Source organism: Tauraco erythrolophus, chromosome 29 (genome assembly GCF_009769465.1).
Source record: "Tauraco erythrolophus isolate bTauEry1 chromosome 29, bTauEry1.pri, whole genome shotgun sequence".
Classification (NCBI taxonomy): domain Eukaryota; kingdom Metazoa; phylum Chordata; class Aves; order Musophagiformes; family Musophagidae; genus Tauraco; species Tauraco erythrolophus.
This window is the reverse complement of record NC_141493.1, coordinates 1,298,865-1,314,623: the sequence shown is the minus strand read 5'-3', so window position 1 is coordinate 1,314,623 and position 15,759 is coordinate 1,298,865. Positions and strand designations below refer to the sequence as shown.

At 39.2% G+C, this 15,759-nt stretch overlaps 1 protein-coding gene across 1 annotated transcript in view; it reads left to right on the top strand.

Moving 5' to 3' along the window:
* Positions 1-15,759, top strand: part of UNC5D (unc-5 netrin receptor D) — a 66,797-nt gene that overhangs the window by 33,202 nt on the left and 17,836 nt on the right. The window contains exons 7-10 of the mRNA XM_009989083.2: positions 4,300-4,332; positions 10,309-10,494; positions 12,582-12,959; positions 15,491-15,575. Coding sequence (XP_009987385.2) covers positions 4,300-4,332; positions 10,309-10,494; positions 12,582-12,959; positions 15,491-15,575 — 682 coding nt within the window. The remainder of the gene's footprint in view (positions 1-4,299; positions 4,333-10,308; positions 10,495-12,581; positions 12,960-15,490; positions 15,576-15,759) is intronic.

Genomic DNA, 15,759 nt, shown 5'->3' with positions numbered 1-15,759 from the left:
TCTCAGAGGAGCAGGAGACAGGGGAGGGGTTGGCTTTTTTCAGCAGATACAAATGTTGTAGTTCTGGCTGTGGAAAATAAAGCAGGTTGCCTTCTGCAAGGTCCTGCAAAGAAACATCACCAGCAGCTGAAAGCAAAAAACTTCACCCTGTAAGGAGCCAGTTGCCAGCTCCCTTTCCTTCTCAGAAAACAAAGTTTAAAGACAGACAAACAAAAAAAGGACATCCCGTGACAGTCGTATTTAGAGATGCGCACACAGTGCAGCCAGAGTATTTATTTTTTCTGTTATTAAATTGAATGCCTATAAAAGATATCATATTGACAGCCCTGGAGGCACAGGCTCTCTGATGATCCTTAGAATATGTTACAATAAAGTGTAGCTTCCCTGCTCTTGCTTTGCTTAAGCTCCTCTGTTGCTGTGCCCCATTAAGAACTTCAACAGCAAGCACTGAAGGAAAGCCCTCACCACCCAACTGCTTGATGGATGGGCTACTGAATAGTCACAACATGGCAACTAATTTTTAATAATTGTCTGAGTTTTTTATTTTTGTTGTTAGTCATATGCTTTGTATAAAACTGAGCTCTTTGGGTCAGGTACTGTCCCTCTGCTTTATGTCTGTACAGCCACTGGTGCAAAGAATATTATTATTAATGAGCCACTAATTTACCTGACTAATGGCACTGCAGTAAAAAAGAAAAATGCCCCAACCAGTTGAAATCAATTGAACTAGCCTAGGATTTCATCATTGCCTTTCCAGAGGAATTTTAATTTTTCTTTGCCATGACATTTAAAATCACTTTATAGACGCAGTTTTAAGACAATGTAACTATTTTGCAGAACCATATGCAAACAGAAGTGAAGTAAACAGTGTCTGCCTGAATAGCAAAAGCTTTCTCTTTTGGAAGCAAATCAGTTTTCTACATATGGGACTTAAAATGTTCTTAATACACTATGTGTAAAGAACTTGCATTCTTTAAAATAAATAAATGGATTGTTATGGGCAACAAGACACAAAAAGCATTCTTTAAAATACGAGTAAATTTTGTACAGATTTAATCAACTTAGTGTCAGCTGTGAGACACAAAGTCTGTAAAATATAACTTCAATGTTGAAATGAACTATCAAAAAAATGTTACGAAGTCTAAGTTGCATAAGTAATAAACCCCAAATTTTATGATTAAAATCAAAACTATTTAAAATCTAAGCCTACTAGGAACACATATGTATGTTGACATCAAAGCAATGCCATTTCAAATTAACAAAATTAAATGCTCAGCTTATGCTGAATATCTGGGGTAGAGGGGGAATCCGCTGCTGCTGGATTTTTGATGCAGGAATCTCACTGGGTGAAGTATTTCTAGCCCTTTTAGAAGGTGGGATGGGAGCTGGGGAAACTGTGAACTAACAATAATACTCTGAAATGAATTCCAAGACAAATAGAATGGAAGATTTCTCTCTGCTGCACACACCAGCTATTTTTCACCTAATATTGGGATCGGAAACTGATCTCCAGGTACTTTGTGGGGAAAAAAAATCTACTCCAGTGTAATGTGGAGTTGAGTATGTTGTCAGTATTATCCTTCATCTCTAATAGTACTTCACTGGAACTGAGCAAGTTGAGGAGTAGAGGAGGAGGCTGAGCCAGGTCCCATAAAGCTGTTAGTACGAGGTGATGGCTGGAGCTGAGATCAGCCCTCGCCCACCTGTTCTCCCAGTTTGAAACGGGCTCATCTCCTGCTCAGGCGGGCACTGCCCGGAGCGGGCACTGGTTCCCAGCGCTCAATTCCCACGTGCGTTCGGGCAGACGAGGTGTTCAGTGTCTCATTTCTTTCATCTTGGAGTGCTGTATGTGCTGGTGTGTGCATACTTGTGCCAAATTATTTTTAGGAGTGTAATTGCTTTCTCAGCTAATAGGAATTGATGCAATTACCTTGTTGCTTAAAAATCTTGCTCCTCTGTTCATCCTCCAGTAGTGCCTTTTCTGCTCTGCTTTTCGTCCCATGGGGAATTATGAAGGAAATGCAGTACTGTGCTACAGAAAACTCATCTCTTGGAGGTTGTTTATCCAGCACAACTTGTTAACTTTGTTCCTTTTGTGAGGCAAAAATAGAAATGAAGAATTTCTTTGGTTAACAAATAGGAACTTAAATGAAAGTAAGGGTGAGACTGTAAGAGGCCAGGAGAGTGATTCTGAACTGGCAGAAAATACACGCATCCTTAGCATGAATTTTCAAATTTGGCGTCAGTAAATGACACTGTGATAAACCAGGGTCTACTCCCAGGTTCTTTATTCGGTCCCTGACAGGAGAGTTTGGGAATAACACAAAGATGACACCATTTCATTCACAGCAACATCGTTTTTCTTGCTTCGGTTTTTGATTTTCTGGATGGATCCAGATAGTCCAGGTAACGCTTTTCTTTCAGGGAATTTCTTCTAGGACTTCTAACAGTTGAATACATGTAAACTTATATGCAGAAGAAAGGTGGAATTATTTTGGTTTTGATACATAGGAAAGATGCCAAGTTGGGAGAAAACCAGAGATTGACTCAATCTGAGTGCAAAGGTCACTTTCACTCAAGAAGTCCTAATAACTTACTGGTTTCTCGCATATTTGTTATTTCTTTGTTTATTCCCTTCCAGTATTCTCAGTAGTATACTCTTCCATGGTGAATTTCTCTCTATCTTGCAGAGGTGAAAGCTTTTTATTTACTGAATAGAAGAGAGGTTTTGTAGAGGCTTTTCGTTTTACTTTTATCTATTTGCTTTAAAGTTATTTTTTATAACTTCAAAAACTATTGATTTCTTTTCCCAGTGCCCAAACAAGAAACAAGGAGGCCATAAGCAGATGAACGACAAACATATTTTCACTAATGCATCATAAATCACAGCTAATTTTGTCTTCCATTCTTCAACCAGCCATGATACTGAGTATTGCCAAGAGGCTCTGGATCGAGCGGTCTCACCAGTTTGTATGGCAAATGGGGTTTCCTGTAGATAGCAGTGTATATCTGCAGCACAAAAATGCTTGGTTCCATTGCAAAGTTCAAGTCTGACACTATTCATTTGCTGTTTACGTACGTCATTTCCTAGCAAAAATAAAAACAACCCAAAGAAGAGAAAAACCCCACACCTAGCTTCTTGGCAAAGCCAAAATCCAAGAGTCTTTGGGGTTAAGTATTATTAAACCAATCATTTTCACAAATAATAAAAATAATAGAAGGCAGCTCATAATCCATTCGCTTACGTTATCGCATCCCAAAACGTGAAGCTGAACATCTTCTGCCTTGATGTGGTTTCCATCACGACTGCTGCTGCCCGGTGTAGGTCACAGCGCTGCAGTAACAGTGGTTGTGCCAACATCCAGTAACTGGTACCAGATCCTTCATACAAAAAGAAATCCAAAAGATAAATCAGGGAACAGATCAGGCAAAGGGAATTTCCTTGCAACACAAAGCACCTACAAAACGGATATAGTCTTATCTGCTTAAGGATTTATATCCCGCGTTTTATTCCGTCGGTTAGATGAGTCGAATTCTGCTGAACTGCTGGCTTCTGTCGAATTTTATAGAAATAGGTAACTCCTGAGTTGTGTTTTGTTGTTTGCTTCGGACAACTTTGCAACAAAAGGTACTGGAATAGCTGTAAGTGAGGCTCCTTCCTAAAGGTATCCACTTGTTCAGGGTTGTAAAAGAGAACTCGCTGCTTATGAGGGAGACAGAGAAGCCTCATTTTGAGAGATGCACTCCTGTATGAAACCTATTTTATAGTATATTTGCATATGTATGGTAGTACATTGAGCCTGTATGTTCTTTATATACACATATAGATGGCATTATTGGTGTACATTTAGATACATAAGCGTGAATATATTGTATGTTTTTATATTTTATAAATTACTTTTTTCAAATGTCCATCACTAACCTTCCCGCACATCAAATATACAAAGAAATAATTAAGCCCTAACTGACTTTCTTTGCCAAGTGATCTGCTTCAAAGGATTGAACTTCCTTATTGCTGAGATGTATAATATTCTAAATAAAAGCATCCAATAGAGCTAACAAATACTTGAATTAACCAAGCGAGAAATTACTGCAAAGAAACATCCTGAAAGAGATTTAGGGGGGAAGAAAAAAAAAAAAGATGAAGGGAAAAATATGGACAACATAAAATATTCATATTGTCAGCAAACAAGGAGAAAATGTTTCATTTATAGAACTAGACAGAAGCGATACAGGAAATAGATATGCTTCATGTAAATTTATTAAGTGCAACTTTCTCTCTCTCTCTCTTTCTCTCAGATAAAAAACCTCTTCATGAAATAAAATCCCAAAGTAAGTTATTTTTTTTCTCTTGTAAATATGATTTTTCTCATCTTCTCTGCCATTCTGTTTTATTTGTTCAGGAGCTAAATAAAACTGAAGGTTACATGAAAGCCCTTCCCATCTGCTGAGGGCACTTCTCAGCAGCTTTGTGATCGCAGGTTTTAGACTGAAAACAGAAAAGTGACCATTCTGTAGTAATTTGTCTCTGATTGGGAGCCCTTTCTGCAGGAATGCTTATCTTGAAATTATCTCTAAGGACTTGTAATTAGAAAAAAAAGAAATGAATATAGGAGTTTGGCTTTCTTGGTTCAAATCTGGTTTCCCAACCGGCTCTGATCGTGTTTGACTCACTTCAGCCTTGATTTACCCACTGGTAAATTTCTGTGCTTCACCCTGTAAAGAGCACCGAGGTATCATTTATATTCTGCCTGGGGGGGCTTCTATCCTGCACTCTTTCATTGATTTCGGTGGAATTTTAGTTTAAAGCAGCATGTTTGGAATGAGACTAATAGAAAGATTACATAAAAAAAGACACAATTTCATCAAAACCACAATTTTAGTAAGGACTATCTGTTCTAAAGCTAAGACATTGCTTTATTCTTTCATAAACTGTACACAGTTTTGAGCATTTTTGCTTAATTTTCAACAAAAAAAATCTTTTTATTTTGATAAATAGATTTATAAACACATTTTTGGCTTAATACCTTTGAAGGACGTCAACCAGGAATCCACCTGTACTGAGAAGTAACACATGCAATTGTTTATATCTTCTTTGAAGACAGATTCTTCTATTACGTGTTATAAAATATGCAGGTTTTAAGTCTGAGTATTCTTCCAGGATACAGGGACATAGGGCCATCAGATTATTTGAAATTTTATGGAATCATCAGGAAAGTATTCGGAAATCTGAAGGTGAACTATATTTCTTTGAGCTCACATGCTGTGGACTGCAATGTCAGAAAAATCTACAGCAAAATTTCTTGCTGACTTGAACGAAGCCTGTTTGTTATCAGGTCCCAGAGTATTCCTCCATCTGATAAAACCAGAGTTTTTAAAGGAACTGGTCAGTCCAAATCCATGTTATCCACAGATAACTTCAAACTAGTTACAAAAGAACGTAACTCAATTGCAGCAAAAAGGTGATGCAATAAAAGTAGTATTTATAGAGGAGCACAGTTATTGTCCAAGAGGGCTACAACTCTGGGTGAGTGGAAGGTGTGGGACTTTTTAGGAGCTCCCAGTTTTTAATACGGTGTAGTTACGGGAGGTGTGTGATAGCCACCCAGCTGCACCCACTGAACCGTTTGGAATGTGCAGAAAGATTGCAGGAAAATATTTCTGCTTTACGTTTCCAGTTCTTCAGTATTTCTAAGGATACATAAAATCAAATTTAGGGAGCTCAAAAATGTGCTGTGCTTGCCTTGGCCACTTAAGTCTTTTTAATTTTGTCTTGTCTTTGTCTCACTGGAATCATCTCCTAACTGGTCACGTAAAACTGGTCTGTGTCATAACTTAGCTCAGGCAGTTGATATGTTTTTGTTTATTTATCTACGCAGTTCCCATTTAATTAGAGTGTCTTGAAAGAACATCAGTCAAATCACTTTATTTTCTGGTTTATGAAAAAAGTAACTTGAATGGAATTGATTTTAGCATATAAGATACCTAGGAGAATTCAAGGTTTGTTTATAGCTACAGGGTTAGAAACATATAATAAAGCTCGTTGCTGCTGAGTGAAACAGGAACTTAGTTGAAGGCTGCACGAATCATCCTTGATGCAAAATCAAAGTCAATTATGAAGATAATTGAGAAACAACCTGCTCTACTAAATATCCTCTTACATGAGTCTCTGACTTTTGATCTTTCTTCTTGGAGACTTGGTACATAAAGAGAGGAACTTCAGGTTGCTAAGGGGTACCAGAAGTGAGAGGGGTGGAAAACCGGGAGAGGACGGGAAGCTGGAAAAATCTTTCAAATCTCCTGGCAAACTCTAATGGTAGATGGGGGGAAATATGTGCCCTGCATAGCTCCTGGAAAGCACTTCTTGTAAATGAGATAATTTAATCAATTACATTTCCTAATGTACTAAACCAAATGTTTCATTTTCTGCTCCTGCACATCTTAAATTATCTTCAGGTGCTTTATGAAACTTAATCATAGTTAATAGAAACTTCATTACCATCAAATGTGCTTTCAATAAATGTTGTGTAACAGCGTCAGGAAGTGGAGTGAAATATAGGCTGCAATTACCACAAACATGCATCCTGTAACTGAAATGTATAAAAATCCTAGTGCTTTACGAGAGTCCCGACCTCCTCTGGGCCGGGAGGATGCGGTTCATTAAATAGTAATTGGTTGACTATAAAGGTTTTCTTTTTTAGTTTGTTTTTCGGTTTGCTCTCTCTGGGAAAAAAATAAAAGCAGAAAATTATGCTGTTCTCCAAATTTGCCATGCTTTGCTTTTTGCTTTAATTTCTAGACTCCTGGAATTATCCATAAGAAATGATAGAAAGGGGAAGAGATCAAAATTACTTTAAATAAACCCAACAGTATTTGTTTCTAAAGAAATACTATCTTCCTGCATAAAAATAAACACTCCCTTTCTTAAGCACTTGTGTTCCGTAGGAACAATTCAAAGGGATACCACGTCACTCTTGCTTTACTCTCTTAAGATAAAGCTATTTAAAAATCTACTAAATTCTGAAAAGGATATCCTCTTCCCCTCAACTCTATGTGTTAGTTACTTCAGGTTTGTGGGTAGGTTTTTTCCCTTTCAATGGAACAGTTATTGCAACACCTGAATAACTCTCAGGTCTTCTATGAACCAGAACAAGGACCATTTTATTAAGGAAATACAGAAAGAATAACTGTAAGAGTTTTAATCATATAATTTATAGAAAAGTGTCAAATTAAAATTCTAGGGATACTTAAAAGCATTCAATGAAAACACAGTCGTTTTCTCCAGAAAAATTTTACTTGAGTCAAACTGTTCTCATTTTTTAAAATTATGTATTCTTGCTCTCATCTTTAACCCATGTGCAACAGTCTTGTGCAGTTATGGAAGTGTAAAACTTAAATTATCTGACATCCGAATCGATTGAAAAGAAGCAGCTAAACTGTTTGAGCAGATTTAGAGTAATAAATTACAGTTGCTCACAGGTGAGAATCTGAGGTGTGTTTTATATTCTGGTGTTGATGGTGAAAGATCAACTCCTTTATTTGTGACCTGTTGCCGTTTTGGTGGCAGTTATTTTTTACTGATAGGTTATTTCTGCATGTTTCAGACTTTGTGATTTATTATCCCTAGATTATTATCAAGAGGTAATTGAAATTTTCAGCACTTTTGCTGTTTTAAAGTAATGATCAAAAAGGAAGACTTGAAGATGCTTTATGGTGAAATAACTGCCAGCTCACTACGGTTCTCTGGAAAGGAAAAGAACCCACTCGCTGTTCGGTTTCTTCTACCACTGGGGATACACAGAATTCCTTCTCTTGGCTTATTCATTGTACTAATTACCCACAAAAATTAAGTCAACAATAGAGTTTCTTAATTAATTCCCTGTAACAACAAAACAGCTTGGGAATAGAAAATTGGAAGAAATAGAAATGTAATTAGTTTCTGTACTTTACGTTCTGCACCTGATACTAGAGAACAAAATGGAGGTAAACCAGTATGTGGTTAAGGCATTGGACTGGGATTCAGGTGGTCTTGGTTTGATTTGAGGTATTTCCACAGTATTCCTTTGTGACCCTGTCCTTTCGTGTGGAGTAAGAGAACATGGGCATCTCCCATTGGTGCTCTAATTACATTTACATTGTCAGCTAACAGCTTACTTTCTGCAATTCCTAACTTCAAACTGAAAATGCTTAAAATTCTCTACAGCTTTTTTCAAGGGGGCATCTCCTGGAAAATAATGGGGGAAAAAAGGCTTGAGGAAAAAATACTTCAGAAAAAAAAAGTCTTTCTCTCTAGTAATTTATTTAGTAGAACCGTGTGGCAATTGTAATGTTCTGAGAAGCTGGGTAAGAGCTACGTTCAAGTTCGTTCAGTTGTGATTACTTGTCGTGACATGCCACGGAAGATGGATTTCTTCTGAAAGCTGATATTCGCATGGAAACTTTGTGATTATTTTTTCCCCCCTTCTCAGCAAGTTCTAAACGTGTTAAAAACAGAAAGCTTTTTCAGTATGAGGCTGTTTGAAAGTGCAACAGATTCTTTTCAGAAGTATTTTCTGGGCTAAATAGCATCCCAGTAAAACTGATTTCAGAACGTTTATTTTGGGTTGAATGGGATGTTGGAATGTTGTATTTGGGGTTGACTGGGAACAGTTTGAGGATGGAGATGGAAAGTATGTTTCCTATTAAGGAAGTTTGAGCCAAAATGTTTATTTTTCTTTCGATTCAACTGCCCAACTGAAAAACCAGCAGCACTGCCTTACTCCCAGCACACCTCCCAGTGTTTACGTGCTCGGTTTCTCCGCCGCTGCAATCCCTACGGCGTTTCGCCGCCGCTGGGGAACAGCCGTGCCCCGCTGTTGCGTTGGCAGCTGCTGGGCCTTCCCAGGAACTTCAGCTGCTCCAGTTGTTGGTTGTCAGACATTTAGTTTACAGAAGGAACTGGTGAGCCAGGAAAACGAGCTTTTCTTTGCTGCCCATAGCTACTCATTTCTTTCATCTCAATGGTCTGAAGTTTCATGTTGCTTTTAAAAATTCAGCCGAAATAGTTATCTGTGTTTCTGCAGAAAAACATATGCCCAACAGAAGCCTCCTCCCAAATACTAATTAAGTAATTTCACTAATTGGCTATTTATTAAATGCTGGATTTAACTTCCTAGCCAGTTTCTGTACATCGTAGTCTGGATTTCCTCGTTATTTTTTGTCACTGTCATTTGTTCCACAAAAATGCACTTTCTGTACCGAGTGCTTCTCACTCGGCAGTGGAAGCACCACGTAGTAGGAGAACAGGTGATGTACTGGGTGAGTACGTGACCAGCTCTTCCTCTAAACTGGAGTCTGGCATTAAGGGAACTATCTGAGGACCCACTAAGTGTACTTGCCAAGTAATTTAATTTCATGCTACGTGGTCCCAAATCCCAGATGATCTAGAATAGCGGGACTGGATAATTCAATTACATAATATTGCAGGTTTCATTTGGATTCATTCTTTCGAAGCAATGAATTCTTCTTCTCTGCTGTAAAAGTTTGAAGACTTATAAAACTTAGTTGTAAACTTAATGTATGAGTGTGATCACAGAGAAGGTTTGGTTTCCAACCTGTTTTTAAAGACTGAAGATGCGTGCAGGAATCCAAGAAGATATGTGGGTTCTCCTCAGCCCATCTCTGAGCTGTGAGAGGATGGACTGTGCCTTCTTATACTAAAGCTTACACAGGAAATAAAGAGAGGGGAAGGGGAAATCTTCACGAAGATTTTTTTCAGAGGATTCATGACCTCCTGGATTAGCTCCAGAATTCAAACCTAAAACTTACATGTCCCTGAGGCCAGCAATAGGTGAGACCCTGCCGATCTCTAAAGCAGCCCTCCCTCGCTGCAGTAGTGCCCTGTCCTCCCTTTAAGGGTTGTATTACCACACCTTAATGATCTCCACTGGGCTGGAATGGGAAATGGAATGGGAAATGATGGCAAACCTCAGCAAGGAGCCCAAGGCAGCAATGTGTGCTGATCAGAGAGAAGGCATTTCGTGGTAAGCGCTCTGCTTCTGACCGTTAGAAGTCCAACTCTCGTTTTAGAAAAGACCTGTAAAGACCATGATGCAATCCCTAAAACAACGTAAGCTCACCTGTATGGAGTGATGCAGCAGGAAACTTGCTCGTGCTTTTCAGTGTTCCTTTGTGCTCCACTCTCCTGCTGGGACCTGCTCCACGTTTATGGCTCAGGCTGTGGCCCCATGCAATGCCCTCTGCTCGTGGCCAGCCAGCACCAGTCAGAACGTTCTCATGAGTGTTGGTACCCACTCTTTCTCCTTTCAGATATCGAGACTGCCAGTGACATTGCCTTGTACTCCGGCCTGGGAGCAGCAGTCATCGCTGTGGCGGTGCTGGTGGTTGGCGTTACCCTGTACAGACGGAGTCAGAGTGAGTACGGCGTGGATGTGATTGATTCATCTGCACTGACAGGAGGCTTCCAGACATTTAATTTTAAAACAGTCAGACAAGGTTAGTGGTGTGATTTCATTCTCTTCTCTCCAGAGCTCCTACTGCAAAGAGATACTAAGCTCACACTCGGTGACGGGCTGTGGGAGGGCACAGCGGCTTATTGTGAGCAGATGTGCTGAAAGCCAGGGAAGGGGAACGGCGGCACAAGGAACAGGATCTGGTGGATAGAACTCTCTCTTCCTGCCTCTGCCACTCATCTGGCACAGCAACTTGGACAAATACATACTTAATCTTTCTTGACCGCACTCTAAGTGCTTCAGAAATACTGTCACTAGCGTCCACACTGGCATCTCTGACTTAGAAAAAGCTCAGAGAAACCAAAACAAATTAACCAAATCAAAACCAACCCAGAAAGCACGTCTGTAGTGCCTTCCTTTTCAGTCACAGAGCTTCTATTTTCTTTACTCCAGTCAAAATGATCAGTTTTTACTGTTAATTTGGGAAACTCGACTTCAAGGATTTTTAGAAGCTGCTGTAGCTTGCAAACATCTGCATTCTGAGGGCTGTGGGAAGGAAATAAATGTGTGTAAACGTGGACTGATTTAAAAACAAACACAAAAACCACACCAACACAACAAAACAACTTCAGAAAGCCACCAATACAGTAAAATATGGAAGAAATATTTACTTTTACTAAAAGCAGCACTCTAATGTCTTCTGGGATAGTATATCCTTTGGAGAGAAAGGTGGGCAGGAATACAAATGATTACTGCAAAATCGGATGTTTCTTTAGTTCTGAACTGACATAGTTCCAACATAGATCTGTGTTATTGTGGTGGGGGTGTTGGTGGGGTCTGAAAGTATCCCCGTGTCCCTCCTCTCTTCAGGAAAGTGAAATATGTTGCAGAGTTTGGTTTTTGAGTTTGGGTTTTTTTTGGTTTTTTTTTTTTTTTTTTGATGCTGTTGTTTTTACAGTTACTTTATTTTCTGGAAGCCATTCCTCACCAAGCTTAAATTGCAAGAAATGGGAAAAAGAGGCTTGGTAGACAAAGATGTTTGAAGGACGTTTGCTCATTCATGTAAAAATCCAAGCCTTTAATTAGAGTCCTGTAATTCTCAATGGCTATCAAAATAGTAACTTTTTCCTTTGTTGTTCAGTTTGCCATGAAAGTCTTGTTTTGAGTCTGGGGAATTGTTTGTTTGACTTAATATTTCAAAAACATGAGTTCTGGAGGCTCTGAAAATATCCGAGCGTGCCAGTTTCTCTGATGCCAGGGTGCTATTAGTTCAGTTTCAGTTACTTTGAGTTCTCTGTCTGTGGGTTTTTAAATAAGAGCATTTGTAAACTAAACAATTCGGCTGAAAAAAAGGCCAGTTCTCTGTTCACTTTGCTGAGAAAAGAGAGCACAAAACTGGCATACGGACAACAGATTAGTGGGATTGAAATTTTATTCTTTGGAGAAATGTATTTGTAATGTTAGCAACCTCACATGCAGTTTCTTAAAGTGATCAAATTTTCAAGGATGCAGTACAGATAATTTCCAGAAAATTAGTTACTTTGGAAAACCTTTATTTACTAAAAACCAACCAACCAAACTACAACAACAAAAAAACCCCATAAAACCAAGAAAAGAGCAAACCATCTGAAAGAGTCAGGCCCTAAATCTATCCATTCCTTCTCTTTTTTTAGAGTGTTTTCTGAGCTAAAATGCTCCTAAATGCATAACTGTGGTGTTTTTCCCTATTTTACTCTTGTTCCACTTTCTTTTCAACCCAGTTTCCCTCAGGCATGAAGCTATCGTTTTGTGTAAGCTGATGGAAAAGGTCTGCCTAATTCGATGGGTTTTAATGTTTTTTTTAAAAAAAAAAAGGCATACACACAAGCCTGAATCCACAACAAAAAGGAAGTTCCTTCTTGGATTCATGCACTCTGGAGTTGCCTGAAGTGCAGAAAACATAGTGATCAAGTACCTGTTAGATCTATTGCATCATTTATTTTGGTTTTTAACGTTACCTTATGTGATTTTTGAGCTCCGAAGTATCAGGCAGGAAGAGCAAGTCCAAAAGGGAACGGTGGAGGGGTCAGAGATTCCTGATTTGGCATCTTCATACAGAAACTCACTCCCTGATCCGCTTCACTCCCCCAGGTAACTCCCTGCTTTTAAACTCATCCATGCAGCCGGACTTGACAGTGAGCAGAACGTACAGTGGACCCATCTGCCTGCAGGACCCCATGGACAAGGAGCTGATGACGGAGTCTTCGCTGTTCAACCCGCTGTCAGACATCAAAGTCAAAGTCCAGAGCTCATTCATGGTGTCCCTGGGCGTGACAGAGAGGGCTGAGTATCATGGAAAGGCACATTCTGGAACTTTTCCTCATGGGAATAACAGAGCCTTTGGTACAATGCAGGCTAGAAATAAGGCTACGTATATTCAGAACCTGTCTTCTATTTCAACAAGAAGTGAGCAGAAGACAACTGCCGTTTTTGGACACCTTGGTGGCCGTTTAGTCATTCCCAACACAGGTGGGTAGACCCTTTGTCATTAAAAGCATATAAAATAATTTTAGATTAAAATTATTTTGTCTGGTGTGTTCTATAAAGAAATTAAAAAAAAAAATGGAAAGAAAAGAAAAAGTAGGGGCTCCCTTAATGCAAATTTTGGGAAGCAGAACATGTTGCTCACACAGGAGATGACTGATCAGAACAAAGCTTGGGATGAGTAGTAAAGAGGCATTATGCCCATTTGAGCTGTTATAAATCACTGCCTCTCTTGATGTCTTCAGCATGAAAGTCGTATTAATCAAAGCTGTTGCTTACTTGGATCCTGATCCAAAAGAAGGGCTCCCCAGGAAGGAGGTCGATACTGGATCAGCATCTCGTATAACGGGGTCATATTCAAAGCAGAATCGACACGCAGCAACATCTGACTGCGTTACCACTGTCAGACTCATCCTGTTCTTGAAGTCTGCAGCACGTAACGAGCAGACGTCTCTGGAGAACAGCTTCCACTCTCGATGGAAACTCTGGAGCGCCTTTCATTAGCATTTACTCCTGGCTTTCTGCTTTTCTCTTTCTTTTAGCTTAATAGCCTGACAGATTTTCATAGTGGGGCACTTCAAAGTCAACTGGCATCTCGAGATTGGGCTGTGCACTCAAACGTCGCAGCAGAGATGCTCAATTTGTATTGTTTAAGAAGTAGAGTTTGTTTTGTGACTTCAGAGTTTTGAGAGAGATACTTCAGACTTAAAAAATTGTTTGTTAAATTAGCTGAAAACATATGGCACCAATTAGAATCAAATGAAGGATGTTAAAATCATATTCCTGCAGTGTTGCACTACATCACTACGGTCCTATCATGCTGGATAAAACTCCTTATCTTGGATACTTTCTTCTTCAAAACGGCCAACGTAGCAGAAACAGCTACCGCCCTTGCCAGCTAAGAGAGAATCTTTCAAACTCTGGTGATCTTTATTCACTTTAAATTCAACTTTGCTTTCATTTGACTAGTGTGTCCAGGCTCATCTCTCAGTATCTAGTTGAACTGAATGACTTAGAGCTTTATCCTTCACGTTTCATAAAATGGGTACTTTAAAGGTTACCATAAAACGTGGTCTGTATTTAGAGAGGATTGATAACAGTCTATAATTCAGGGATACAATATTTAGTGTACATTCATGCACAACACAGGGAATGTATTCATTTCTTTACAGATTGTTTTTATGTTCAGAAATTAATATTACAAAGGCAGAAGCACTAAGTCAGTTAAGTCATAAATGATGATGAAGTCCCTCATACTATATATTTAGCTACTTTATATAATGATAGTCCCATCAATTAGATTATTTAAATACATATTTGGTCTGCATGCAATCTGTGTGCTTCCTTCTGCCTATTTATGTGAGATCAAACTTGCTAGCCAATTGTAAATTATAGTGCAATCATGTTACTACTTAGCTGAGCTCCTGCGTTGTGTGACATATGCAAAGTAAAATGTAGTCTTCCTGTATGAAGGGCACTATACAACAGTTTAGTTTAACTGGTACCCGGTGGAAAGCATCCTTGTTAACTTCCAAGTTATACTAGTGGGGTAAAAGGAAAATCGTATCGCTTGGATTCACTGGTTCTTATGTGCATGAACAGAAAGGTATGATGGTTTCCGTGCAAATTCAGAGTAACTTGGTTAGGTGGTCTCTCCATTGTGAGGTTCTCTGTGATCCTAGAATCATCAGATTTGATTTCAGAGTTAGAAAGAGGCAAAGAGATTTCAAGAAAAGTTAAAGCGATGACCATGTCTTGTAGAACATGGAGCTATGTAGATGACAAGATAGATACTACTAAGAGGCATTTTGGCAAATCAGAGTGAAAGAGTGAACAAATTATTAAAATATTTCATAACTGGCTTGCCCTAACCAGCTTCCAGAAACTGGCAAAGGCTAACTTCAAAGTTACCAAAGGCACATGTGCTTTTAACTATATTTATTATTAAAAAAAAAAAAAAAGGAAAATAACGATTAAATAGGGAACTCCAAGAGATTGTTCTGTTGCTGTATCAGCCTGTCAGGGTATGAAGATGATCAAAGTGACTGGGATTACAAGCCACTTCCTGGAAGCCCTGAAGAAACAGCTGATGGTACCTTTTGTTTCCATAAATTGTTCCTTTTTGTGTAAGTGGTGAAGTAGACAAAGACTCTGCTTGTACCCAAAGATGAAGAGGAGTCTTCAGTCACACCCAGACTATGAATCCAGTGTCATTTAGTGACACAAAACAATAGGAAGTCAACTATTTAAGAGCGCTGTTGGAGCAGGAAGTTTTTAGGCACATGAGTCTACATACTTCCAGGCTGCAAGGCAGTTAAATATTACTATGTGGATCATATTTCTGATGTGTTTTCCTTTCATCTGATAACGTTGTAGTCAGAACCACTATTTCAGAGGAGCATTCTTCTGCTCTAGTGATGGCCTTCCTAGGGCTTGTAAATCAGAGGCCACTTGTGCGTTGTTCTTTACATCCAGTGCTTTTCCCAAAGGTAAGTTTTGCCTTTGCTCTTTTGTAGGAGTCAGTTTGTTGATACCACATGGAGCTATTCCTGAAGAGAGTTCATGGGAAATCTCTCTTGCCATCACTCAAAAGGACTCCAGGTAAGAAGTGCATAAAAAAAGGACACAGACATCCGGAGTCTGTGGCACTGTCTCATTACATGGATTTCTTGGTGACACTGTCTAAAGGAAGGGAACGTGCCAGAGTCACTCCATTGTCCCTGTTGCTGGTGTGACCGTGCTGTATCTGTATAAACGACAGCAGAAGGGATCTTTGTGTGATGCT